This window comes from Saitoella complicata (assembly GCF_001661265.1).
Source record: "Saitoella complicata NRRL Y-17804 unplaced genomic scaffold SAICOscaffold_4, whole genome shotgun sequence".
Classification (NCBI taxonomy): domain Eukaryota; kingdom Fungi; phylum Ascomycota; class Saitoellomycetes; order Saitoellales; family Saitoellaceae; genus Saitoella; species Saitoella complicata.
In genome coordinates, this window is record NW_017566995.1 from 531,459 (window position 1) to 558,463 (window position 27,005).

At 53.2% G+C, this 27,005-nt stretch overlaps 10 protein-coding genes across 10 annotated transcripts; 5 read left to right on the forward strand and 5 right to left on the reverse strand.

The window, feature by feature from the left end:
• Positions 1-4,607: 4,607 nt before the first annotated feature.
• On the forward strand, positions 4,608-6,252 carry SAICODRAFT_5739 (uncharacterized protein; the record flags this gene model as incomplete). Its single annotated transcript, XM_019169530.1, has 2 exons — positions 4,608-4,751; positions 4,837-6,252. The coding sequence occupies 2 exons, from the start codon at positions 4,608-4,610 to the stop codon at positions 6,250-6,252; spliced, it is 1,560 nt and encodes a 519-aa protein (XP_019026252.1).
• Positions 6,253-8,607: 2,355 nt separating this feature from the next.
• On the forward strand, positions 8,608-9,240 carry SAICODRAFT_200050 (uncharacterized protein). Its single transcript, XM_019166192.1, has one exon. It carries the CDS (start codon positions 8,765-8,767, stop codon positions 9,134-9,136), a length of 372 nt encoding a protein of 123 aa, XP_019026253.1. The 5' UTR covers positions 8,608-8,764; the 3' UTR covers positions 9,137-9,240.
• Positions 9,241-11,197: 1,957 nt separating this feature from the next.
• SAICODRAFT_200083 (PH-domain-containing protein) lies at positions 11,198-12,724 on the forward strand. The gene has a single exon (XM_019166194.1). It carries the CDS (start codon positions 11,486-11,488, stop codon positions 12,629-12,631), a length of 1,146 nt encoding a protein of 381 aa, XP_019026254.1. The 5' UTR covers positions 11,198-11,485; the 3' UTR covers positions 12,632-12,724.
• Positions 12,725-13,203: 479 nt separating this feature from the next.
• Positions 13,204-15,297, reverse strand: SAICODRAFT_17542 (uncharacterized protein). Its single transcript, XM_019165820.1, has 2 exons — positions 15,122-15,297; positions 13,204-15,062 (listed from the first exon to the last, which is right to left on the reverse strand). The coding sequence occupies exons 1-2, from the start codon at positions 15,150-15,152 to the stop codon at positions 13,348-13,350; spliced, it is 1,746 nt and encodes a 581-aa protein (XP_019026255.1). The 5' UTR covers positions 15,153-15,297; the 3' UTR covers positions 13,204-13,347.
• A 379-nt stretch (positions 15,298-15,676) lies between these two features.
• SAICODRAFT_33749 (putative elongation factor tu, mitochondrial precursor) lies at positions 15,677-16,876 on the forward strand (the record flags this gene model as incomplete). The annotated part of the gene is made up of 1 exon (XM_019168315.1): positions 15,677-16,876. One exon carries the CDS (start codon positions 15,677-15,679, stop codon positions 16,874-16,876), a length of 1,200 nt encoding a protein of 399 aa, XP_019026256.1.
• Positions 16,877-17,125: 249 nt separating this feature from the next.
• On the reverse strand, positions 17,126-17,722 carry SAICODRAFT_29292 (uncharacterized protein). Its single transcript, XM_019167369.1, has one exon. It carries the CDS (start codon positions 17,679-17,681, stop codon positions 17,211-17,213), a length of 471 nt encoding a protein of 156 aa, XP_019026257.1. The 5' UTR covers positions 17,682-17,722; the 3' UTR covers positions 17,126-17,210.
• Positions 17,723-19,737: 2,015 nt separating this feature from the next.
• Positions 19,738-20,110, reverse strand: SAICODRAFT_29293 (uncharacterized protein). The gene has a single exon (XM_019167370.1). The coding sequence runs from the start codon at positions 19,984-19,986 to the stop codon at positions 19,774-19,776; it is 213 nt and encodes a 70-aa protein (XP_019026258.1). The 5' UTR covers positions 19,987-20,110; the 3' UTR covers positions 19,738-19,773.
• Positions 20,111-20,372: 262 nt separating this feature from the next.
• SAICODRAFT_69753 (uncharacterized protein) lies at positions 20,373-23,083 on the reverse strand. The gene has a single exon (XM_019170504.1). The coding sequence runs from the start codon at positions 22,909-22,911 to the stop codon at positions 20,551-20,553; it is 2,361 nt and encodes a 786-aa protein (XP_019026259.1). The 5' UTR covers positions 22,912-23,083; the 3' UTR covers positions 20,373-20,550.
• Positions 23,084-23,290: 207 nt separating this feature from the next.
• On the forward strand, positions 23,291-25,439 carry SAICODRAFT_17546 (uncharacterized protein; the record flags this gene model as incomplete). Its single annotated transcript, XM_019165822.1, has 3 exons — positions 23,291-23,429; positions 23,480-23,743; positions 23,803-25,439. 3 exons carry the CDS (start codon positions 23,291-23,293, stop codon positions 25,389-25,391), a joined length of 1,992 nt encoding a protein of 663 aa, XP_019026260.1. The 3' UTR covers positions 25,392-25,439.
• A 653-nt stretch (positions 25,440-26,092) lies between these two features.
• Positions 26,093-26,919, reverse strand: SAICODRAFT_53798 (DOA4-independent degradation protein 4; the record flags this gene model as incomplete). The annotated part of the gene is made up of 3 exons (XM_019169234.1): positions 26,093-26,500; positions 26,556-26,811; positions 26,894-26,919. The coding sequence occupies 3 exons, from the start codon at positions 26,917-26,919 to the stop codon at positions 26,093-26,095; spliced, it is 690 nt and encodes a 229-aa protein (XP_019026261.1).
• Positions 26,920-27,005: the final 86 nt, after the last annotated feature.

Genomic DNA, 27,005 nt, shown 5'->3' on the forward strand with positions numbered 1-27,005 from the left:
CGAAATCGGTAGCTAAAAGCACATCAGATCAGTAAAGCCCAGATGTATGCTGGCATAGATGAGACGTACCGACTTGGAAGATCATGGTGTTCGCCAACTCGATATTTCTCGCATAACACGTAGCCTCCAATCCTTGTGATCCACCCACCAACGAACACAGCGGCAACTGTGCCCTCTCACAAATCTCAGTGAAATCACCGAAACCCATCCTGAATAATCCTTATATATGCTATCCTTCTCCTCTCAATTCGTTCCCTTCAAGCGTATACCCGTAGCACTCGAGGCACCTCACGAAACCCAAAAGAAAGATACGGCGAAGAACCCGCTAGCCGTGTAGAAAGACCGAGAGACCTGAATCGTTGATCAAACGAAAACGAAAGGAGAACCGTGATACGCTGGCCTTGAGCTGTTTGACGCGTTCTTCCGGCGATACTTGTCGTCCAGGTTTTTCAGGCGCTCAGGTTAAGGCGTTTGTTATGCAGTGGTCCGCGAGGAGTGCATGCGCCACGAGCACCACTAAACAAACGGCGCAGGGGGATGTGCTATTAATAGTCGTGCTACGCGCGGGGTGAGAGCCGTGGGAGCTTCCTCCGGATCAAGGCTCTGCTACGGTCATCAAGTGCAAGGTACAGCACCTCTAATCTCGTTTACGAAACCAAACACCCCAATGCCATCGTCCGATAACCGATCGCGGGCCCCAGCTTCGGATAAGGTTCCTTCTCGAAATTCTTAGAGTGTCGGAGCACACGGTCGGAAACACCCCGTTCTCTGCACACTTCTCACCGTAACAGTTCATCTTCCGATCCAAAGGGCGAAGGCCACGGACCGCGGTATCGGACCGGACCGGCTGCCAAGATTGGTTTAACCTTAACCTTCGAAGGCGAGGAGGAGAGAAAGTCAAAGAAGATGAGAGAGGTTACGTGATCTCGTAGAACTGTCAGCTGTTGCGTAATGAGACGAATTCTGCGTGGGAGAAGTAAGAGCCGGGTGTGCCGTGAACCTTATTGTTTGGCTGATGCCGGCGAAACGATACCTTGCCATCATTAGCACCACATTATTGGCTATGGCGTGAATGTGATCCGAACCTCTGGATGTACAGCGTAAGGTTGCTTGTCAAAAGGGAGCCTGATAGTCAGCATTCATGAGGTCGAAAGGGCTCGGGACGCATGCGAACGCATGTGCATAGGGTTCGATGTCGACTCATCGCGATCGTCAACAGCTACAGTTCTGGCATGCTACGATATGCTCCTACGTGTACCTTGGACAACGACTACGCAAGACTCCTCAGCATATACACGACCTGACCCGGCTCAAAGAAAGGCCCGGCCACACATGAACCCTCCGCACGCGATGTGCTATCTTCCCTTTTCTCCTACACCTCGCCCACGTAGATCCCAAACTTTACCGAGGTTCCGGCACGATCATCTACACCAACACCAACACCAACACTAACCAACCCTCCTCCGCAAAGCAATCACATCATACCGACCCCCTGAACCCCCCGAGGAAACCAAACCTTTTCCGGTGCAGTCCGCGGAGCTCCTCGAGGACAGTCGATCCCTAGGCCTTCATGGTACCATGCCCAAGAAGCGACCGTTAAGTGCTGGACGCGTGGCTGATCCAGGGGTTCATTTCCCATGGTAGGGTAGCGTCACGGGCTGGGCAGAGGTATTGATTTGATTATCAGTAGACGTACTAAAGGTCTGGTTTGGGATAATGTTCTCTTCATACTACGTGTCACCGCAGAGATAAGGAGGCCCTCATCGCCATGAGCAGTTCCATCCGTTGGGGAGAAGGACCGAGCCGTCGTGTGTATAACGCTGTTCCACACAAAAAATCTTGAAAGTACTTTCTTCTTGAACGCGAAATAAAGATCCCGAGCCGCCTGAAAGAGGCAATTTGTATCTCCTTGGGGCGCGGCGCAAATGAACATTCCCATGGCTCCCATCCAACTCTCCATCTCCACCACGCGTACGGTCAACATCATGGCCTCCACCACTTACACGTACCACACATATCATAAGGAAGTTACATGAAGATAGAAGATTGTGTAGACGTTTCAGAATAATACGGCTCAGTGACCTGACCCGCGTGATGCGATAGCTATTTGGACCCGTCATACGGGTATATGCGGCAGGGCTATGGGTATGGAAACGTCACGAGAGTCATATGGAAGGAGAAGGAATGCGAATGCCAAGCCCGACCACCAGCGCTCACGTCACCATCGCCCGTCGCCATGGCCATCGCCAATACCAAGATGCGGCATGCTTATGTCAGCTTTCTAAGTCCTCCGCAGCCGTCTTTCTCGTCGTACCTTTCTTGCTCATCCTCACCCTTAAACCAAGTTACCCAGGTCTAGAGTGAAGCTTACCGGATGCAGCAATCATATTACCCCTCCTCACTCGTGCCTTACGAGTGCTTCTCCTGCTTCTCCTTTAACCGACTGCCTGGCGCTTCGGCTCGCACGTGGAATGCGGAACTTAACATCTTGGATCTCAGCGTCTAGCCCGAATGTGGAAGGAGCTGGGCCGATCGCGCTGCGCCTTTCGGACTCGACGCCACGTAGCCGCTTTGACATGCGAAAGGTGACTGGAAGGAAGAGATGGAGGAGGAGTGGAGTATGGGAGCGAGACCGGCCCGGGCCGAGATCAAAGAGGTGGAGATGGCGATGGCGAAGGCGGTGGTGAAGCTTCAAGGGGGATGAGTCTCCATGACGAACAGCTGGCCTTTGGAGAACGGGAGCGAGTCTAAATGCAGGTTTTAATATATCCGTGTCCGTATCCGTAGGCTACAGTACGTTTTACGCGCTTCACATCTCCTGCCTGGGATCAGTGTGTTTGTTGCGCGCGCGGATATGCATCCCAGACCGACGTCTCGTTTACTCTCCTCATACGTGGCCGCATCTGGCTCGATCATGACAAGGACCGCGACTCGTGCTTCCCCTTCTGTAACACGATCGCGAACTGGCTCAGATGGGTGTCTCGCCCAAAGATCAGCGCCCAATCCTCACCCGCAGACCTGGCCGCACCCGGCACGAACGGACGGGTCGCCCGTCACAGTGCATGGGATGATACACGACACACGGCTGAGAAGATGTCAGTCACGTTTAGACAGGTAATCTCAGAACACCCAGTACGGCGCCGCAAGATGAGTGGCAGAGCTCCTACATCGGCACGCTTCCCTTCCCTAGTTCACGTCCGCTTTATCCTGACGTTCGTGTTGGGTGTTACGAATACAGTAGATTCTACGAACATCGAAGTTCCATTCCATTTGGTTGAATTGGAGGCATTATTTACCAGAGCCTATCAGAGTATACTCCGAGCCGATCCCGGACCTGTATCTAGGGCCACGCAACGCGCAAACAACGTATGCTCGAATCCCAAAGGTTCCTTGACGGTATTTTGCCTTGCCCTGACCATAGCGTCCGGTTTGGTCTGCGTCGCGCAGAGATGAGCACTGAAGCTATGATGGGCTTTTTTCCTCTCCCTGGCGCAGCTGCAAACCAAGCACCCGAAGACTTGCACTTGCACTTGCGTTCGTTCGAGGTATGTTAGCGCCAAGCACGTACATTTGGGGGAAAGGGGATTGGTCCCAGGTCTACGTCAACCATGGGCGTCGGAAAATGGCAAGTAGCAAATGAAACGTAAACAAAATCGTAAATGATGGGGCCATGGGGCTTCGGTCCTTACGGCCACAAAGCAAGTCCGAATTTGAGACAGTTGGATGCTGGTCCATGGAATCGTCCCCCCCGCGGTTGCGCGCGCGTCAAACGACATCTGTCGATATGCGCTGCGGCAGCGGCCGTCAACCAGTTGAGAACGACGACGTGGCCATGAAGCCCAAGAGCACGAGGTATAGTACCTGTAGGGGAATGAGACGAAACATCCAGTGTAAGATGTAAGATCAATATCCGAGATCATCCTTTGTGATGGCTACGGAAAGGAGGCGGGAGCGGGGAGGGGAAGGAGGAAGGCCCGCGCGGCCTGGCAAATAGAATATGGGATATGATGGTGATGAGCGGCATGGGATTGGCTATGACTATGCGCTGATGACACCGGTTGGGGATGCCCTCCTTGCTTTGGTTAGATCTGTAAAATGAAGAGTAGCAGGAGATCCATCACTCATCGGACACCGGCACCCGGGCTTTGCAATTACGCGTTGCCTTTGCCTCCTTCCCACCCTTATTTTATTATGCAACTGCCAAGTTCCCCATCATCACCAATTTCACGCCCTTTCTCCGTTCTGCGACAAAATCTACACTTGGGCACTTTAGCATTTTTCATTTGGGCACTCCGGCACACTAATCCCGATTTGGGTACCCAAGCATCATACGCCCGCTTTGCGAACCTTACGAAACCCGGGTCTACTCAACACGGGGGAATAGGAAGGAGCGAAAGAGCATATACTCCCGGCATCCCCCCGACCGTCATGAAAGGAAGAGAGTCAGTATGCTGCCGTTCAAGCCTGGAGGGGAGGAGTACACGCCGTCGTCCTCTTTCCTGAACACTACACGCACGTCTTATACCACTACACGATACGATTACCAACCTACTACAACTGCTGCAACCTCACGACCTCCGCTGGGACTGTCGACACCACCGTACGACATGCCGGACCAGGAGGAGATGCGGCAATCACGACTGCCTCCGCTGAGTTCGATTGTTGGGACTGCGTTTGGATCTGGCGATGAGGTCAGGTTTGAGACTGTACCGCGGAAAGCGGACGCGAAGATGGGAGAGTTTGCTGCTCAGGTGGGCATTTACCCCCTAAACGTTGTTCCCAGACTTGTCTGGAGCGCATACATACCTGGAACTTGTGTACTGACTGTGTTGGTAGATGTCCGCCTTTATCTGGTTCTCCTCACCACAAACGCTCAAGGCCGCAAGTACATACACCCCCGGCTCACCAATCCACATCCCGCCAACGTCTGCAGCATTGGAGTGCCATGCCAGCTTCGTGCAATGGACTCAGTCTGTCTTGAACACCACACAAATCTCACGCGCCGTGGTCCTCCTCGCTCTTTACTACCTCTACCGCCTCAAGCGTTCATCACCCCTCGTCCGCGGCAAGCCAGAGTCAGAGTATCGACTTCTTACTGTCGCTCTTATCCTGGGCAACAAGTACCTCGACGACAATACCTACACCAACAAGACTTGGTCCGACGTGGCGGGTATCCCCGTCAACGAAGTTTCTGTCATGGAGATTGAGTTCATCTCGAACTGTCGGTACGAGCTTTTCGTTAAGGCTGATGAGTGGAGGGAGTGGCAGTATACCCTCAAGAGATTTCAGGCGTTTAGGGAGGGATCGCTTCGTCAATTGCATTGTCAGACTGCGGCGTCAAAGGCATTGCTTCCCTCACCGCCCGTCACGACTGCACTCAGCCCAACAAGTCCGTTCACACACCCAACGGCAACCTGGTCTGGCATGGGCACTAATGGTTCTGGCAGCGGCAAGGCGAGCGCGAAGAGGACCGCGGACGTGTTTGAGGAAGACTTTGTCATGCTTCCGCCACCGAAGAAGGCGGTGACGGGGTATGGGGATGCTGTGGATGCTATCTTCAGACCAATTCCGCCGAATCCTGTGCAGCCACCGGTTCAGTTGCAACCTCAACCACAGCAGTTGCAACAACAGCAGCAGCAGCAGCAGCAGCAGCAGCAGGTGCAGGATATTGTTTTTGCTCCAAGACAGACGACCTTCGCACCACAGCTTCCGAGTATGACGAGCGCGGAGTATTTGCTTCCTGTCCCTCAATACCAACAAGCACAAGTGCAGCCTCTGAGAGCGAGCTTGCTACCTCTTCCGATGTTGAGGATGCCTGTTCCACAGGCCGTACAACTCCTCAGTCTCCCCTCTGCTGGAGTGAGCCCGGCTGGTATGGTTGCAAGTCCGTCCTACTCCTCCACATTGGGCGGCACCCCGCAACTCTCGCCTTCTGGCTGGGGTACAACGGGGTCTGGGCAGTCGACACCTAACACGCTCTCTCCTACCTATGGACAGTTTGTGTCGAGGTCGAGCCCGTATGCTCCGATGAGGCCTATGCGCACATTGGTTGGGCCGGCTCAGCCGATTATCGGAGACGGGCAGGAAAACTTGAACCTCTACTACCATACGCTTGGGCACGCGAATGAGGTGAGGGAAGGGATTGTTAGGGGTGATGGAGGGTTTGGCGGCACGCCGGGAAGGACCGGTCCTGCGTGGGTGTGGCAATGGGATTACGAGGGCTGTGTGGGGCAGAGTCCCAATGGGTGGTGAGAGAATGCAAACGAAGGCGCATCTCCTTCGTTTTTGATTATTTATTCGCGGTATGGATATGGGCGTTCTTCAGTTTTTGGAGGATCTTGGAGTTTTTCTTTGTGGTTTTCGCTTTGCAACAGGCCAGGGATTGGCTAAGGGAACGGCGTTTGATTGCTACGGCTATACACACTTGCTTTGCTTTTGTTGCTTGAAGCATACCCGAACATTACGATATGATAGCATCGTTCGATACGATCATCGATCATCGACTGAGGTATTAAACCTAGCTATACGGCTAAACAGCCAGTACCACAGCTAGACCACAATATGATATTTTGATTTCAACGACCAGCTCCTGTCTCCACGAATATCCTGTATCAAATCTTGCAATCTGCTCATCACAGACGCGACGCGTGCGAGTTCAAGGCAGTTGGGGATCGGCGCGTCGAATAGCTATAACCGGCAAGCGGCCGTATGGTCATCGGCACGGTGTGGCCATGGGTGTGCCGGTGCCGACACTTCGATGTCGGTGCGGAGGAGGGATGATGTCGATGTCAGCTCCGACCGTCTTTGGTTCGGGACGGAGGTTGATGGAGGTTACACGTATGGATTACGAGATGGTCCGGTCCGGTGAGTTTGAGTTTGGAGACGCGTAATCGCATTACATCGACACTCTGCTCACACAGATACCAAGACGGGCAATCCCTCTTACGATCAGCGACTAATCATCGCTGTTCCCCAACCGGATAAAGATAGTAGTCACGCCTCGCACCTCGTACGTACGGGTTTCGATTGTGCTGTCGCGTGCGCTCCGCCACGTGGTTCGAGGTTTTTGCGGTGCGAGCTGAGCGCGGGCGCGGGCGCGGGCTTCATAGGTCCTTCAAGCCTCTCTAGTCCTTACGACGTCTAGAGAAACTGTCGGAGCCGAAATACGTTGGCCATGGCCTGGGGCTAGGAGGTTTTGCATGGCCCAGTCTGGCCTCAAGTGCTGGCTGGCGATCGAGGTCAATAGACACATCGACGTGATTCATTTCGAAAAAGCCCTGCGGACTCCATGAAACAGCTCGGCAAGGCGAACCAACGGATGCCAGCATCCCACCACCTTCCGCCGCGCGAAAAGATTGCGAAACCCAAACATTCCAACCGTCAAATTAAACGAAAACGTGTTTTTGGGGATATACCGATTGCGGCGCCCGGTCTGGCGTGGGCGTTTTGTCCGCTGGATTTGGTACGGGTAGCGCGGTAAAATAGAAATGGATGAGACTCTGTGGGTAAGGTCGTATGCATGCGCATAAGAGGACTCTCGTGAGGGCTGGTTGGGGAAGGAGAAGGGCTACAACTACATAGTGATGAGACGGGCCGCGGTTCAACATAATTTCAATAAGATTTGTCGTGTATGAGGCTCATTCTTGCAGATTCTGCGGGTGTGCCGCCGATATGATGATCATGCGAAGGTGGGCTTGACAACAAGGCGCGGAGGAAAAGGGAGAAGAAGGTTCTGGAGCGTGATGCGGTCGGGAGGCCGGCTTACCTTGCCTGCCGTCGATCGTGAGACTTGGCAAGCGCGGCTGACGACAAACTCGGTTCCCTTTCTTTCTCTCTCCGAATTGCCTCGGTCCCGGTACGTCCATCCTCTCCATTGATCTCATACCAATCGACTCTGCCCCTTGCTTCGGCCCTTCCCACGCCGCTGCTCGCGCTGACGCTAATATCAACACCGCAACCTCATCAGTCCTCACTTCAGCTATAAATAGTCCCCGTCCCCCCGACCCCGAAGAGGAGCCCCATCGCTGCCCAAGTGTCTTTCATGAACCTCGCTCTTGCCTTTTACCAGAACGAGCAGGAAATGCGCTTGAACAAGGCAGTTATCACACTTTTTGGAATCATCATCTCTTCCTGAGGGGGAGGCGTCCGTGTTGGTTTTTCCTCATTGATGTGTTCGTTCCTCGGGACGAGCGTGTTGAGGAGCTGAGATTGAACGGGCTGTATGCTGTATGCTGTTGTGAGCTTGTAGATTTCTTAGTTTTGTTTTCGTTCTCGTTCCATCCGTAGTTTTCATGGTGCCCTTTCACGGACCGTCGGGTACAATGTCCACATTTATCCACGTTGTTCGGGCCTTGACAAGCCGGCCCTATACGGTACGTACACGTTCGTAGACGAAGATCGCGAACGACCCAGCCGCTCATCTTCCCTGCCGATTACGATGCACATGGGTGACTCAAATCATTGAAGGATTTGCGTGGATGAGTTTACCGTAACATGCATGCTCTTGGATCTGCTTGCAACAGCAGATGCGTGCACGGAGGAAGGAAGGTATGTCGCACTGAGCATAGAGGTAGATGAAGAGAATCAACATTCAACTCAAAACCAATACAGTCTTTCATTCACGCACACGCAATCGCATGCGTATGCCGTAGACATAACAGAAAACAGAAAACCCAGTAACAGAAAGAAACTCCGGACGCTCGGACGCATTATGTCAAACTGACATCGCCTTTCCCATTCCGTGACGCGCTTGCTAATCAACACCATGACCACTCTTTCTCCTCCATTCCCTCCAAACCCCCATATTACCTTATCCCACTCTAAACCCGAATGCCTCCCTAAGCCGCACACTCGACAGCTTAGAACAAACACTCATCCAATGCACAACAACACAACAAGGCACTACAACATGCCAAACACCCGGTCGCCGCGCCTCCACCCGCACCCGCAGATTGCTGCTGGACATACACGGGCTGAGGCTGTTGCTGGTATTGCATTTGAGGAGGGTATTGGCCTTGAGGGGGGTAGCCCTGGGGTGGGTAGCCGCCGCCTTGTTGAGGGGGGTAGTAGGATTGTTGGGGGTATTGGGGTTGGTTGCCGTACTATGAGCGAGACGTTAGTAAGTGTTCGAGAGTAGGGGGTGTATGCGGCCTGCGTGTCCTGTCCAGTGAAGAAGGGCAGGAGGAGGAGTAAGGTGCGCAGATGGAGGGAGACATACGTAGCCCTGGTTAGACATGTTGTTGAACAGAGAGCTGACTGATCAGAGATCGAAAGGTTTGTGGTGTGTTTGTGTGGTGTTGTTGCTCGATCGGTTCGCGATTGCGTGGCGGGGTTCTCGGCTCAGCCTCAAATAGTCCAGGGAGGGTTGAAGTCATTATGCTTGGCAAGGGAAGGAATGGGTGGTTGGCAAGATGGCATTAGAAGAGCTGCGGAACGGCGAGGCAAATTGAAAGTTATTTTTAGACGAGTTTTGACGCATCTCATTAACTGAAAGACGGTGAAGGTGCTACCGTACGTATACCGGCAGAACCTCACATACACAGGCTCGTGCATCACGTAAACAACCTCCAAATATTCACACACTCCGGTGGTCAACAGCAATAGACTTTAATCGTGTCTCCAGCGCCAAAGAGACTGATAGCACAGCCTGCAAGACCCTCACGATACCATGGGATGTGAAAAGGGCGAGGAATTGAGTTTGAAGATAAGCGGAGGTATGTAGTGTTCAATTTTTGGTGTCTCTGAAATATGAAGATTAACTTTTGGTACCCCTAAACTCCCATATGAATCCCAATCACCACGAAAAGCCACTTCCCACCTTCACCCCCCCTGGTCCCACCCCTCTCAAATCCTGCGTTACCTCCACTCCATCCACCACCACCCAAGTTCCCCCCAATCCCACTACCCCACCCAAACGAGTGATCCTTCCCTCCATCTGCTCCCTCTCAATCCGCATTTTCCCCTCCTCTGCAGCACGACGTTCAGCTTCTTCGGCTGAACGCTTGCCTTTGCGGAATTGGTAGGAGGTTTTTTCAGGTTTAGGACCTTTGAACTCTGCCTCCTTGGCTGCAGGCTGTTGAGTTGCGGGGGCAGATGTTGCTGATTTGCCATCAGCGGAGGATTGAGCAGCCTCGCCTTCTGCTGAGGCTGCGCGTTGAGGGTTTGATTCTAAATTCCACTGTGCTTCCGTCCTGCAGCCATTTTTAGGCTTTCTGCACGTACCACATCACGTCGGCAGATTTTGTCCACCGTGTTGCTGTGGCTTCCTTATTTTTCTTCTCCTTGTTCAATTCAGCGTTCTTGGCTTCGAATTCGGCATGGGTGAGGAGTTTGCACGTCGGAACATCTGCCAAGGGTGTGAGATTGAATAGTGTGTACTGGGTGGTATAGTAATTGCCGAGGATGTAGGAGAGGGGTCTTTGGCTTTGAATTCACCGTTGGGACCGACAAAGTTGATGGATTTTGCCTGGATGTTGGCGTCACGTACGGTGTTTGCTTTCAGGGCTGTCTCGTCGCGTGCGACTTTTGTACTTCGTGAAGGCTGATGATTCCACGTCGAGAACCTGCTGAGCCTGATATAAGTGGTGAACGGATCGCTGGCGTTAGGATCCGTCTGATAGAAGAAGAATGGGAACGGGAAGAATGGGAACGGGAAGAAGAAGAAGAAGCTGTGAGAAGAAGAAGAATCAAGAACATCCTTTTGGTGGTGTGTGTGTACAGGTATATTTGCAGATCGCCAACCTGCGTCGTGTTCCAAGGTTGGTGGTGAGTTCGAGAAAGTGCACCTTTAAAAATCTGGGGTGACGTCGTATGAGAGGGGGATGCAGATGGGGGGAAGGAAGACATCAACACCATCAACAAGGTTAGGGACGGACGAGACACAAGACGAAACGCACTGTTTGTGTTCATTCAGCAGCAAGGAGCATAAGTTTCAACAACATAGAGCTTGTTAGGAAGTTCAGTGACGGTCGCCTCCCGCTTGAAACAAAGCCAACGTTACGTCGACGTCGACGTCAGTGCCAAGCGAAGCGCTGATCAAACGACAGAGACAGATTTCCTGTTCTTTATAGAGTGTAAGAGTGCCCGAGTTGCCATCCTCTTGTCCGATTGCGATTTCAGGAGTCCACGACCAAACGTGGGCAAACAAAGGGCCTCTCTATACAGCGCATTCACGACGGTCGAGGACAACACAAATCTACAGGCTGTCTCCTGAAGCGCCATAGTAGCCGAAGAAGGACATTCTCCATCAGGAAGTCTGGGTCGCACAACTCCAGGACCGGTCCTGTTCAGACGTCATTACACCAGAAGTGACTGGTTCCGGAATTTCCTAAAGCGGCAGTTGCACGGGGAGTATCAACAAGGGGTCCATCGAGCTCAAGTGGCATATAATCTCGTGGATTTCCTCCAAAAGGGTTCTGAAGTCATCTCAGAACCCAACGACCATCAGCTCCTGTCATCTTTCGTCTCCATTCCGGTTCGATAATCGATGTCACCACCAACAAGCATGACCATACAACCCCCCGCGCCCACCCTCGCCGACGAATCCCTCATCAAAACCGGCTACCTCTACAAAAAATCTCACAAATCCCACCTCCCCTCCCTATCCTCTTCCTGGCAACGCCGCTGGTTCGTCCTCCGCCCACAAGCCTTGACGTATTACCACGACTCATCCGAATACAAAACGCTACATATCATCCCCACGGACGATATTGATGCCGTGGCGCCGATGAATGATAAGAAGGGCAAGAGGGAGGGAGTACTTGCGGTGTTTACGGTGGAGAGGATTTATTATTTGCAGGTTCCGAGTGAGGAGAGCGCAGGGGTTGAGGAGTGGGTTGACGCGATTAGGTACGCCGCGACACGGGCGCAGAGGGCTGGAGTGCAAGAGGATGGGGAGAGTATGGTTATGGGGCAGCGAGGTAGGAATGGGAGTACTGTCTCGGGACTGGTCGAGAGTGACACTTTCACGGCACCTTCCACGATCACACCAGGAGTGTATGCGGAGGAAAATCGGGACTTGCCGCATTCGCATCAAAGCGGAGGGTATATGTCAAACACGACCGCATCATCCATTCACTCCCTCGGATCCTCGCCGAACTCAAACCACGGCTACATCTCCCCCGACACCGACAACGAACCCATGGCCACCCCCATCCACCCCACGGGCGATCCGTCACACTCAACAGAAAACTTGGCAACGATCAAACGTGAACGCCGCCTCACAACAAGTGAAGAAGAAGAGAACAACAAGTTACTCATGCAAGGCTACGTCGCCGTCCACAAAACCGGCCCCCACCTCCCCGGCCTGCCCAAATCGCATCCGAAGCGCTGGGTCGTACTCCGTGGTTCCTCTCTCGCCATCTACAAAGATGATGAGGAATACAAAGCGCTGCGTATCATCCCTCTGCACGAGATTCACGATGCGGTGGAGTATGAGGGTTCAAAACGCCGCCGCGAAGAGGGGAAGGGAGGGAGAGGGATGTATTGGTTGTGTGTCATTACGAGTGAGAAAGCGTGGAGGTTTGGTGTTCCGAGTGAGGAGTTGTTGATTCGGTGGTTGGCGAGCTTCAAGGCGGGGATTGAGGCCAGGGATAGGCGGGCTGCCCTGAATGATCTTCAAGAAGCGAAGTGAAGGCTTACACAGAAACCGCGACAGAGATGGAAGGCAAGAGGAGAAGGGTGAAGGGCGTTCTTTTGGCATATTGGACGGCGTGAATGGCGTATATTGACTTTTTACTTAGTATCTTTGGACACTTACTTTCATTTTGACTACAAGTGCAGTCTATGCTGAGGCAATCATTAACACATACTACTGTTTCAACGGGAAGATTTCTTCTGGTTATTATGAGGACAATCTGGGGGTTTCTCGTTTGGTTTTGCGTATGGCAACTTTGAGGCGTGGGAAGGTTCTCTGGAAGGAAGGCTGGTGTCTACGTTCATGAGGCTGATTACCAGAGGAAGACCCTCTACGCAGGTGATGATGAACAACATCGAGGAAGGTTCTGATAGTATCCCCCTTGGAGTGTGTGTTATAACACTAAACTCTTCAAGTCCGTCGGGTTTCAAAGTCAGAAACCGCGATCATTCTGATGCTGATATGTAGTCAGATATTATAAGGTATCCGCAAACAAACTTGCCACGCACATATAAGGGACGAACAGGGATAAAAGATTGTTGTAGATATCCATTCCAGCATCTCACTATGCGTCCCGCTTAAGCTTATTGATGCTCAATCCAAAGCCAACAAAACTCCATAGATATTGTTCTACCGCACACTTCGTCCAGCGGAGTGGCTGTGTTTTCCTTCCTCCACATATGAAATGGTTCCTCACATCACGCACCACCACTTCAGGCAACCTCCGCCCTTTTCTCCGTCTTCGCACCCACCGCCGGCGTCGGCAACACCCTCCCCTCCCAAGCCCCCGGTAAAACACTCTCCAGTATCTTATCCAACTCGCTTTGAATCTTCCCCAGTCTATCTTCAACCGGCTTCCACACCTCTCCCAGCTCCTCCTTAAGCTCCCTTTCTATTCTAGACAGAGCAGGAGTTGGGGTGTTGGTGGAAGAGAGCCGCGCCGATCCATTTACAATCGTAACCAACTCCACAAACTCCGCATCATCCTCAAACCACTTCCTCACAAACTCATCTGTCCATCGAATCTTGGGTGGAGGCGGCGGTGAGACCGTTCTTGAGAGTCTATTGCTTTTCAAAACGGGAGAGAATTGGCCGTGGGCGCTGGGTGGTGGGGTTGGGTCGCGGGGTGGGGCGAGTGGGTGTTGATGTTGAGATTGGTGTGGTGCGGGAGGGTCGTAGGCCGGTTCGTTGAGGGTTGGTGCGTGGGAGTATAGTCGCATCTGCACCGGTCTGTCTCCGAACCGCGGGTTATCCACCGCCCCTTCCGTATTCACCGCCTGCACTGTTCTCGTCACTCCACGCTCCAGGTCTCCCATCACCTCCCTAGACTCCCTCACCTCTGCAGTTTCCCCCTCGTCGTTATCAGGTGTACCCTCCCTCAACCCAGATCCAGGTCCCTTCCTACCCCCACTCCTCTTCTTAAACAACCCTCCAAACACGCCCTTCTTCTCGTCCTTGTCCTTCTTTTCACCGTCAAACTCAGATCTTAACGAACTGGAATTACTCCTCTTCCGTGCCGGCTCTCCGTACCCCTCTCCTTCTCGCACCTCACCAGGACTGTTTCCAAAAATAGTGGAATCAGACGCAATTTTTGGCGTAAGTGAGAGTTTGACAGTCTCCAGTTGCGTCTCTGCAGTGTCGACATCTCGGAAGAGGGTCGATGTCCGCGGTGGTTCGGCGCCGTTTATTGGTGTCGCCTTCACAGTATCCGTTACGGTCTGCATCTGTTCCCTCACCTGCTCCTCAGCTATCTGATCCTCATCCTCCGATTCCTCATCTGAACTCGGCTCACCCCACTCCGAATTCCATCCCGGATGCTGCACATACTTCACCGGCCCAAACTCAACCTTCCGTGACTTCTTCCCACTCGTCGCCCTTCGAACCTTCCTCGAAAAACTTCTAAACGGACCCTTCGCCCCTGTAGTTATCGGATGATCCTCCAGCCTCCCCTTCCCCACATCGACGTTACGATACTTATTCAACCTCGCCAACCGCTCTCCGGGTGTCTCGACATGCTCAGCCGGTAAATACCCCACACTCCCATCCCTCACGACCCTAACCAACCACCAATACGAGTTCGAGTCATCCAGTAAAACGAGAACATCGCCTTTCTGGGAATGTGCTTGCCCTTCGACGGTAGGGAGGAAGGTGTGGAGGGCGTACATGTAGTCGAAGTCGATGTCGGAGTCGGGGATGGAGGGCGAGGAGGAGAGGGCGCCAGCGTCGTCGCTGTCATCGTTGTCGTTGTCATCGTCGTCAAAAGCGGTGGTGACATTATGTCCATGGGAGGGAGAGGGGGTTGAGCGGGCGAAGTCGCTGAGAGCGGATTGTTGGTGGGGTTGGTAAGAACTGTCGCCGAAATCTGGGGGACGGCGGGAGGATGCGGCGGATGCGCTTGGGTGTCGACGGTCTTGGAGGTCGAGGGTATCTGTATTCCCAGTCAGCATCACTGCTCACAGCTGCGACGAAGCCGGATGATGGTCATACCTGCTCGGATCACCTCCGGTCTTGGACCCATGACTGCAGCTGCGATTGCGCTGTGAGAATAACGAGTGAATGGGTTACTGAGACGTCCAGCGGCTCAGATACTATTTCCAATGTAACCGCAATGGCAATTCGCCAGCTTAATGGTGCCGCTGTCGTTGGCGAAAGCTGGCCTGAGCGCTGCCTTGGAGGCTTGTAGGCGTATCATACGCCGTACGCTCGAGCGAGCGCGCCTTGCATGATGAGATGAACCCTGTCTACATTACAGGATTACCGATTGATCCAGGGCAGTAAAGCTGTCTCTCCAGTGTAGTTAACATACGTTGATTCCATGTATCCACGCCCGAAGCTGCAAACGGGAATTTCCGGGGAGCTGCATCGAAAATGTCGACGTCTCCTACGCCGAACGCTCCCGCCACCAGCATCTCATCAACAAAGATGTCGTTCATCAAGCCCTTGGCGGCCCGAGTTTTCGGTGCCTCGAAGGTCGTTGCACCCGCTGTCAATGCCTTTGCTGGCTGCTCCCGCGCTCAGCCCTCGAGGATCTTGTCCCGTTCCATGGCTACCTTCGACCGTTCCAAGCCCCACTTGAACATCGGTACCATTGGACACGTCGACCACGGTAAGACCACTCTTACCGCTGCCATCACAAAGACCCTCGCTGCTAAGGGTCAGGCTGCTTTCCTCGACTACAACCAGATCGACAAGGCTCCTGAGGAGAAGGCTCGTGGTATCACCATTTCCACTGCTCACGTCGAGTATCAGACCGACAAGCGTCACTATGCCCACGTCGACTGTCCCGGTCACGCCGATTACATTAAGAACATGATTACTGGTGCCGCCCAAATGGACGGTGCTATCATTGTCGTCTCTGCTACCGATGGTCAAATGCCCCAGACTCGTGAACACTTGCTTCTCGCCAAGCAGGTCGGTATCCAGCACCTCGTCGTCTTCATCAACAAAGTCGATGCTGTCGATGACAAGGACATGTTCGAGCTCGTCGAGATGGAAATGCGTGATCTTTTGACTTCTTACGGTTTTGATGGTGAGGGTACTCCCATTATCTTCGGTTCCGCCTTGGCTGCCCTCGAGGGTCGTGACCCCGAGATTGGTGAGCAGGCTATCGCTAAGCTTATGGACGCCATTGACGAGCACATCCCCGAGCCCCCCCGTGATCTCGACAAGCCCTTCCTCATGCCCGTTGAGGATATCTTCTCCATCTCTGGACGTGGTACCGTCACCACTGGCCGTGTCGAGCGTGGTACTTTGAAGAAGGGTGCTGAAGTCGAGATCGTCGGTTACGGACCCACCATCAAGACCACTATCACCGGTATCGAGGCCTTCAAGAAGGATCTCGACCAGGCCCAGGGTGGTGACAACTGTGGTCTCCTCCTCCGTGGTATCAAGCGTGACCAGCTCAAGCGTGGTATGGTCATCGCCGCCCCCGGTACCGTCAAGACCCACAAGAGGTTCCGTGCTCAGTTCTATATCCTCAACAAGGACGAGGGTGGTCGCCGCACCGGTTTCGTCAACTACTACCGTCCCCAGATGTTCTGCCGTACCGCTGATGTCACTATCATCTTGACCCACCTTCCTGGTGTCGAGGAGGCTGACTCCAAGATGGTCATGCCTGGAGACAACTTGGAGATGGAATGTGAGCTTGTTCACTCTATCGTTGTTGAGGAGGGTATGCGTTTCACTATTCGTGAGGGTGGTAGGACCGTCGGTACTGGTCTTGTTACCAAGATCGTCGAGTAAGTGTTGCAACTGGGTAAGTAATACTGGCTTTGTTCGCAGGGCCTCTATGGAAACGATAGGCGTTGCCGGAGTTTTTTTTTGGAAGAAGCTTGGAAGATAGTGACTACTCTCCGTTCAAGATCTTGTTAAGCGTTGTACTATAGGACTAAAAGTTTTCTCCTTTTACTTTCTGTTCCTCGTTCATTTTTTGTTTACCTCAGTGCATCAACTGGAGATTCTTGGCCCTGGTCGAGTTTATAAGGATCAAATGATGTATTCCATACCGAACCAATATGCTCCAAATGCAAGCGCTCTAATCTAAATCCTAGTCGCCACCACGCCAGTAGTTTCTCAGCTACAACTCCACCCTCTCCACAGTATACCTTCCCACTTGCATGGAGATAGCATGACCCTTCTGCCTCTTGCTCATCTTCTTACCCCTGCTAGCACCCATCAAGGCCAACTCACCAGCAGTCGGAGCCTCAACAACCTCACCACGTCCACCAAGCGCCTTAGGCTGAGGATTCCTCCGTCTCGAAGCTTCCTGGGCCCACTTCTCGCCTGCATTGGCAGCAGTCAGATCACGCTGGGATTCCTCGGCTTGAGCGAGAAGGGTACCACGCCTGACGAGGTCAGCGAGGGGTCCCATTGCCGCGACAAGGGATTGGAGTTCCTCGACGGTGTCTTCGACGATGTTCTTCAATCTTGGGATGTGCTCCTGGACTTCACCACCACTCAGGACGACGGATGCGGCACCGAGGGCGTCGAACGCACAGGTAGCCACGCCATACCACTTCTCCTCTCCCGGGCCCTTCTGCTCAGCCATAGCTGTACACCAGCCAATGAGCGCCTCCACATCTTCTCTTCTCTCCTTCTTGAGCTCCTTGACAACCATCGCCGGCGCAAATCCATCCAAGCCACCCACTGTCTTATGCAGAATTTTGTCCATGACATTCTGAGCATGCGAAAGCGTACCACCTTCCAAATTCTTCAACAGTGTGCGCTCCTCACGGAGACACCAGCAAGTTGCGGCAACGAGATCCCTCGGCGGCAAATCCTGCACATTCGAGACGACGCGCAAAACGATATCCAGCATTCTCAGACCGGAGTTGACATCCTTCTTCTGCCATTCCGCCAAGATCGCCTCAACGAGTCCAGACTCGGGCAATGCTGACGCGAACAAGGCACCGTGACTCAGAATCCACTCCATCGTTGCTTTTGGCCAGAACTTCATCGTCAACCCCTCACCCTCGGCAACGAAGATTAGTCTCAGAACTTCATTGATGAACTTCTGAGCAAACTCCGCCTTTTTCCGTCCACCCGCCAACCGCGAGAAGCAGTGATCGAAAGTCTCCACATCAGGAACGGATGCGAGGTGCTTAAGCGTGTAGTATGCCTCAATGACGTCCTCTTCCTCCTCATTTGGTGCGTTGATACCCTCCACCAAGTACTCACTCTCATCACCCGGAACAGCATGCATTTGCTCAACAGCCAAAGCGGCAGTCAAAGGCTTACCCAAGACATCCGCCAACATCGACTCCCGAGGCCATGAGACAGCCATAGCCAAAACCTTGTCCTCCTGAACGAAAAGAACCACCGCATCATGTGACTTGTTTCCAGCTGGGATTGTGCACAAATATCTTACATCGCCATCAATACCCTCCGAAACGGCCAAAGCAGCCTTGTGCATAGTGTCGTACACACCAACCACACTCTTGCCCTGCTGCTTTGTAGTGAGGATGACATGGGACGCGGAAAGCGGAACAGCACCCTCGACACTCTCCAAGACAAAATGACCATGTGACTGTCCTGGCGCCGCAAGCTTGTATGTGTTCACCATCTTGTCGACAACGGTCCTGATCACTCCTTCCTTAGCATTTCCGATAATCTTCGCCTTTCCGACGGGAATCTTGGGAATCAATCTCTCCTCCTTCAAAAGAGCTGGTGCACGTTCGGCACTCAGCGAGAAGGCCTGTGCAGTGGTCTGTTTACCGGAGTAGATGGCAAGGATAGCGAGGTCGTTCACTGCGTGGGTGGTGTGCAGGTATGATTTAGAAATAGAGAAGGGGCCGAAAGTAGTGAGACACTTGCCAGCGGACTTCTCAGGTTGCCATTGCCATTGTTCTTCCAGAGACTCGGCGTTGAGGCAGGTCATTCCACCAGTAATCTGAGTCAAGACAAGGGTGGAGCCGGAAAGGAAGTGAACTGCCGATGCAGGCTGGGAGAGTGTATGAGTGGTGATCTTTGCTGGTTCAGCAGCGTCCGCATGCGAAATGTGAAGGAGTGTCGTCGAGCTCGTAAGAACAGCCGTCAACCGTGCCTTGGTCGCCTTCGTCAACAAACTAACTGGCTCTGAGATGAACTTCGTCGATGGCGGCAGAGGGTATGAAGTGTTCATCTGTTGGGTATGCACATCGTAGATGTTGATACCCTCTCCATCAATGGCGAGGGCTAGTTCGCGGTAATAAGGTTTGGGGAGCGCAGAAGCATCTTGCGGGGCAATCAGAACTGGCGAAGCGTATAGCGATCGAGAACTCATAGCAGCGGTGGAAAGCTGCAACAGCTGGTAGGCAGGCGAGATTGAGGCCATAGTGTCAATGGTTGTATGTGTTTCGATGCTTCGTGCTCGGTGATCTGCGCAGGCTCTATGTATACCGACTAAAACTGATCCTTCCGAGGGTTTCGAGTCTGGCGAGTAAAAAAAAACTGCTTGCAACTGTTCCTATCGAATATCCAGCGTTTCCTGCAACTATTCGATTTTTGCGTACTCTGCTGTCGAGCGTCGAAAAATCCGGCGGCACCTGCACCCCTTATCGTCACGTGAGCTCGAGAGGGGAACCTTAATTGTGCGCAGAACGTGCGAAAACTCCTCGCAAAGAACAACCATGTTCAGCAATCGATCAACTCAGCGCACGTGCTCACCTTTCACGTCTCTCACCCACACGGTCACAGTCTAACTCCGGGACCCATGGGGATGTTGCTGTTAGCGCTCTCTTCAACCGCAAGCTCAGCGGCATGGGTTCATTGCCATACTCTGTGGGCATGGTTGGAACTTTACTCCGATACTTGGGCTTCACGGATGCTGCATAAGCCGCTGAATGCTCGATATGGGCTTTGACTTCTTTTTCCATGCTTGAGGGTGGTCTTGACGAACGGGAGTTTGGATTGTGGAAAAAGGAGTAAGCTTGGAGGGCGCGGGATAAAGCGTTTACATCATCCGAATCACCTCTTGAGCTTATGAGATTACTACGTGGATATCGTCATGAAACCAGCGATCTACCGTAAAGGATCCCACGAAGTCTTCTCGATCTAGCGTGGGAAAGCGTACGCGTACCTCCGATTGAGCGGTCCCTCACGATCGAGCTCAGCAACGGTGGACAATCATTGTGCTTTTTAACCTGTATTCATACCAATGATATCTTAAAGAATCTTCTCCACACTCCACACAATCTCTTTCTCGAGCCGTGCCGAACAACGCTGTGATAAACTGATGCTATTCATAGAACACACGGGCTGGACCATATCGCGGCCTTCACGTTCTTCCGCTCCTTGCTAATCCTTCAACTTCTTCACACCCAGTGAAACACCGTCTTCTTTCACACTCGCACAAAGTTACCATTATTACCTCCCTCCTCCCCCAAACCGAAGATGTCTTCACCTACAACTGGTACTGGAACCCCCGTCTGCGCAGCCGCCTACTGCGCCATATGCGCCGCCTGCGCCGCCTCGGCCGCCTCGGCCTCCTCCCTCTCCTCCTCCTTCCTCAACAATTCCCTCCAATAAGTCCCCTCAACCATGCCCCTCTGCTTCTCATGATTCTGCACCGTCTGCACCGAATGAAACGGCTTCGTCAACAACGGACACTCACGCATATAAAACTCCCTCTCCGTAAGCGGACGAGAATGTTCGTAGTTACCGTCGGATATACCCCAATCGATTGCCTTGAGACAAGGGAAGAGGTAGCGGCGTTCGATTTCGGGGACGCGAGTTGAGTGGAACTTGAGTGGGTTCCAGTCTGTGTAATTTTCTGTCTCGGTTTGTCCCCACAACTCGATCTTCCTCTTCATCTTCAACCTCAAGAACTCCAACTTACGGCAGTAGCGTCCAGCAGCAAGGATATGACCAGCGAGACACCCAGGCTCAGGTCCATGCTCAGCGATACCAAACTCCCTCAACTCGGGACACGCACGGCAGAAATTCTCCATATCCTCAACCGTCCAGGTAACTTTGTTGACATTGATATCAACACCACGGTTCCTGAGTCCAACATTCTTGATGTGGAACCTCTTCAATGTCCCACCAAACGCATCCGCAAGTTTCTGAATCGTAGTTCCAGAAAGTGCGTCGGTAAAGTGGCTGATCTCCAAACTCTCCAACCTCAACTTCTTCTGCGCCGACAAGGCTTCAATAGCCAGGATCGCAGAACCTTGCTCATCCGGCTCACGAGGTCCCACGGCAGCCTCCTCCTTCTTCACCTTCCTCTCCGCCGCCGCAGACCCAGGCGGTCCAGGAACGACCTGCGCAACCCCAACCATCCCCTCCATAATCTGCCCCTCCGCCTTCACAGTCATACTCCCATCCTCGTCCCCACTCTCCATCTCCTTCCCTAACTCATCCCACGGCGCCCCCGCCGCCGCAACCGCCGCCGTCACCTCAGCTTCAGAAAGTCCATTCGCCCTCGCCTCCCTCTCCGCCCTCTGCCTCGCCTTCTTCTGCTTCATCCTAGCTTGGACCCCCTTTCGCGTCTTCCACTCATTCCCACTCTCCGCATCCCCCAAATTAATCTCCAACTCTACCAAATTCCTACACGCGCCCACCAACATTCCCAATGCCTCCGCCTTAATTTTGAGAGCGAGACGATGGATACGGCATTCAGCCCCGGCAGCGACAGCGTCACGGATCCAACGACGCGTGATGGGACGGATTTTGAATGGTTTCGAATCAGCGGTTTTGTGGTCGATATACTTGAAATCGCGAATCCGGCATTCGGGATCAAACAAGATATAACTTAGCACGCGCGGACTGACCAACCTATCCTGCCCCGAACACCCATCCGTCCAAAATGTCGCCAACGTCGCTTGATTCGCGCCAAGCACGGCGAGCATGGACATCTCGAACGTTTCTCCGTTCATCTGGTGGTTTGATTCGGGCATCATACGTGCCTGAGCGAGTTTCAGGACCCGGAGGTTTCGTTTTTGGGCGACGGAGCGGAGGAAGAGGTGGTCGACCGTGGGCATGTTCAAATCCAACTCTTGTAGCGAATCGACGAAAAAGCATTGCTGGAATGCGCGGACATGGACGTGACGGAATTTGATCCCGATAACCGTCTCCAAATTCGGGAATGCCATCTTGCGCCTTTGTGGTCCAATTTCGAAGAGAGCATCGGGTTTCGGGGTGATGTTGAGTCCACTCTCTTCCCATCTGAGTTCGCGCACGAAGGGACCAATGCGCTCCACGCAGCCCGGTGTCATCTTCTGAATCCGCTGTGCCGATACCGTCGCCCAAACATCCACCGCAAACTTCTCATAGAAGTACCTGGAAATCAAACTCAATTGCTTCTTCTCCTTCTTCGTCAAATCCCCCGTGATCATACTCCACAACTCTCCAATCTCAAAAACACTCTCCATAGCCGGATTCCCCTTTCTCAATTTCAAAGGCGTCGGTATCAAGGGCTTACACCTCTCCAACCTCCTGCAATCCGATAATTTGTCTTTGGCGTCTTGCATGTGGATGCGATTGGATTCAAACACCAACCTCCACACCCTGAGATCCGGATCACCTGAGTAGGTGGGATCATCATCCACAGCCCGAAACGGATAGAGATCCTTCTTTATCCCTTCACCCCTCACCAAGAACGCATGTGGACCGGGGGTGGCATTCCAGATGACGTCCTCCGGAATGTGCCATTTCTTGGGCGGGGCTTTACCGCCGAGGATGGTGTCGGGAGGAAGGTTGGAGGAGGAGGAGGAGGAGAAGCCGGGGTAATTGGATGTGTCGTTTGTGCGAGTGAACCAGTTGTTCATCAACTCGCGGACGGGGACGGGTATCATGGACATCTTGACAAACTCTTGTTGTTGGGATGATTGAGGTGTTGCGGGAGGGATGTATGCTATCCCAAATACACGAGTTAGCTCACAATGATCACATCTCGAACGAATCAAAGATGGATCGAGGACTCACGAGGGTCTGTACGGGATATATGCTATTAGTAACCACACACCGGTGAGGCCTGCTCAACAGTTGCGCGTCGTCTAACGCAACGAAGCGGATACGATCCTTGTCGTAGAGGAGAAGAGAGGCGAGAGGAGCAAGGAGAACACACGTTCCCTCTAACAGGGGTGGACCAGCAGGGTATGACGCAAAGCCAGGCACCGTGCCTGCCCCACGCATCACCAGCACGCCCACTCGATCAATCCATCCACCACCACTCGATCGATGACGTCTGCTCTCTTCGGCGACGACGACGGCCACCGCGCTCCCAGCTCCCTCTTTGGCTCCTCCGCCGACGAGCACGACCCCTGGGGCCTGCCCGTGCCGAAGAGTCGGAAGAGGCGCCATGTCGGCTCTCTGCTAGGTCCGTCTCCCCATCTCCAGCCGCGTATCGCAATCGCTAATCGTTCCCAGATGGAGTGACGTTGCCGGACATCTACGAGCAGGCTTATGTCGCCGCCAACCCCCGCCCGTCGGGCATCCTCCCCCTGTCCTCCCTCCGCACCATCCTCGACTCCTCACACCTCGCCCCGCACGTCCTCAACAAACTTCTTACGCTCGTCCTTCCCGATGACGGCGAGATCGGAAGGGGTGAGTTCGTGGTCGCGATGGCGCTGGTGGGGTTAGCGCAGGAGGGCGAGGATGTCACTTTGGATGGGGTTCATGAGAGACGAAAAGGTACCGCCTCCTTTGTAAGACTTCGCTCCTGACGAAGGTATTGATGAAGGGCGGTACAGATCTTCCCATTCCTAAACTCGACTTACTGAAGCCCACACCACCCGAGCCAGAGGCCAAACCAATCCCCGAAACAGGAGTATCAGCAACACTCATCCCAGACCGACCCACCAGCGCCCGACCTCCGCGAACTCCAGCGCCGATCGATAACCCCGAACACAACCCCTTCTCCTCATCACTCCCCAACGACCCCCTCGTCCCGCCCGTGGCTCCAGCAATTTTACAGGCTCCGCCGCTGACGTCGAGCGAGTCTCAGCATTTCGTGAGACCGTTGAGTCAGCCTAGGGAGGAGGAGCATGGTGAGGCGGATCCATGGGGAGGGAATAGCCCTGGCGCAATCCTGTCTACGCACCACACCACCACGCACGCAGCACCTCCGCCGCCTCCAATTGCGGCTTCCACATGGACATCGACGCACGACACCACTCCGTCGATTCAGATCCAGACCGTCCCGGAGAAAGAGGGATTACCGCTCTTCAAACACGTGAATTACACCATCACGCACCATCCCCGCAACCAACCCGCCACGACCGTAACCCGCCGTTACTCCGACTTCACCTGGCTCCTCTCCACCCTCACCCGTCGCTACCCCTTCCGTCTCATCCCCCTCATGCCACCCAAGCGTCTCGCTGTGAATGGTCATTACTTGAGTGCTGACGCTGCATTTCTGGAGAGGCGACGGAGGGGTTTGAAGAGGTTTTTGGAGGGGGTTGTGGGACATCCGGTTCTTGGGAGAGATGTGTTGGTCGGTGTGTTTCTGAGCGTGCCGGTTGAGATTGGGGTATGGCGAAAACAAGCTTCCGTCACTGTACAAGAGGAATTCGAGGGGATTGATACGATTCCGGAGGGGTTGGCAGAGGGCTCGCCGGCGAATTTGGATGAGGTTGTGGAGAGGGTGAGGACTGCGCTCAAAGTGCAGGGGCAAACTTGGATTGGGATGTGTGCGTTGCTGGAGAGGTTGGCGAGGAGGCAAGAGGGGTTTGCGATGGATTTGTTTCGGGTGTCGCTCTCCCTCGGCGCACTCGTGGATGATTCGTCCGCCTCCATTTGCCCCACTCCGAACTGCCAAGCCTGTCCCACGACCAATACGGGTTTATCCTTGGTGAGCAAGCACCTCCAACATGCGCAGGGGTTGTTGGAGGATGAGAGTCGGGCGTGGGATGACGGCGTCCTGGAGGATTTGAAAAGGCAGAGGGATAAAGTTGTGGGAATGAGAGAGATGTTTGAGAGGTGGGAGAAGGGGAGTGGAGATGATGTCGCGAAACTCGAAAAGAGGATCCGGACGTCTGAGGGGAAGATCGCCAATTTGAGACTCAAAGAGGGGAAGGAGGGGGAGATTACGAAGTTGGGGCAGGGGATTATCCAGGATAAAGCGACCATTGCGCAACTGATGACTCGTCGCGTGTTGATTCGACAGTGTCTTTTGGATGAGATTGTGTATTTCCATAAGAGTCAGACGCATGTGGGGAGGTTGTGGCAGGGGTTCGCTGCGGAGTTGGTGAAGTATGGGGAACTTGGTGCTGAGAATTGGAGGAGGATGGATGCAGGCGTCCAAGGTGTTTTTTTGATTGATGCGGGGGATTTTGCGTGAGAGGTCGGAGGACGTACTTCTATGGTGGTATGTATGAGCAAACCGCATATTCATACCCTACCTGTTCATGCCTCCAAAGCCATAAATCATCTTGTCTTGTGAGTTGTGTGTGCCATACACTGGTTGCAAGGCGCTTCTGTCTCCTCTCGAGCTCGCAACATGAAGAGAATAATAAGATATATCTCCTGCCATTAAGCAGGAGAGGATAGGAGAGGATAGAATATCTTTTCTTATTCCTCTCCCAGGTACGTTCATCCACCATTCCCAGGCAGGCGGTTGGCGGTGTGGAGGAAGAAGATTCCAGGTTTGTCCGTGTTGGATGCTATAATGTGATCGTGGTTGTGGTTGTGGGTTATCATTTTGCTAGTTCTTGACGCTGCGTTCCAGTTCTTCCACAGGGTCGTTTCGTTGTGTGTCCACATCCGGTAACCCAGAAGGTCTTGTTCCCACGGTTCGATCCTCAATATCAACCGTATCGTATGGATCCCCATGAAGGCGTTCTCCAAACACTTCAAACATGGTAGGACCATTTACACGGTATTGTTCATGCGCTTGTATGTGAAACGACTGGTATACGGATCATATCTTGCAAAAGAATACGGCAACGGTACATATGTAATGGCCACCGTGCATTGTATAACATCGTATCCTTGATCTCAAGTCCTGAGCAAAGCCCCGCTCATAATGATAGTATCGTACACTCACTTCCTAAGGTTATCAAGCCTCGCCTGCAAATCATCGTCCTCGTTGCCCCCTCCACCACCACCCATACCGCCCCCGCCCTCCGCCACCGCAACCCTCCCCTTCCCAGCATCAACCTTCCCACCAATAGCACCCGTAGGCGTCGCACCCAACTGCTGCCCAAGCTCAATACCAAGCTCATCTAATACCGCCCCAACAATCTCATCCGTCTCCTCTTCGTCATCCTCAAAGGTATCATCAATCGCTTCTTCCATCATTTCTTGTCGTTGATCCATGATGTCGTTTTCGCGTTCAAATTCCATTGTGATACGTTGGAGGGCGGGGAGGTTCATTTGGCGGTTCATGGAGGACATGAGTTTTGTTGCGCCGCGGAGGGAGGTGGTCATCGCTTCATTCGATCTTACAGTCTGTTCAAGCTGAGTCAGAAACTTTTAATATGAAATACTGATACTGATGACGAACCTGTATCCTCAAACTCACGGCCTGCAATTGTGTCCTCATCTGATAGAACTTCTGCACGTAACGCCTCGTCCGGACAAGATCCTTGGCCATGATTTTACAAGCGCCCATTTGTCCAGCCTTTGCAGCTTTCTTGATGTCATTCTGGAGCTTCTTTTCTTGCTGTTCGAGCTTCGTACGTTCGCGGTCGAGTTCACGTTGAGCCTTCTCAAGAGAGCGCTGATGGGCGCGGAGACGTTCCGCAGGAGTCTTGGAGCGCCTGTCAGAGGAGTTAGCGACCGAGTTCCTTACAAGACGGATTTGTGCTCTAGGAGCAGGAATGGGAGAAGAACAAAACATACCCGAAGGCCCACTCGATAATGTTCATCTCGGCGCGCAATGGTCTTGCTCAACCGATATCTCGCAGCTAGGTTCGAGTTTCCAGACAACAACAAATGTCCTGATTGCTTTTCT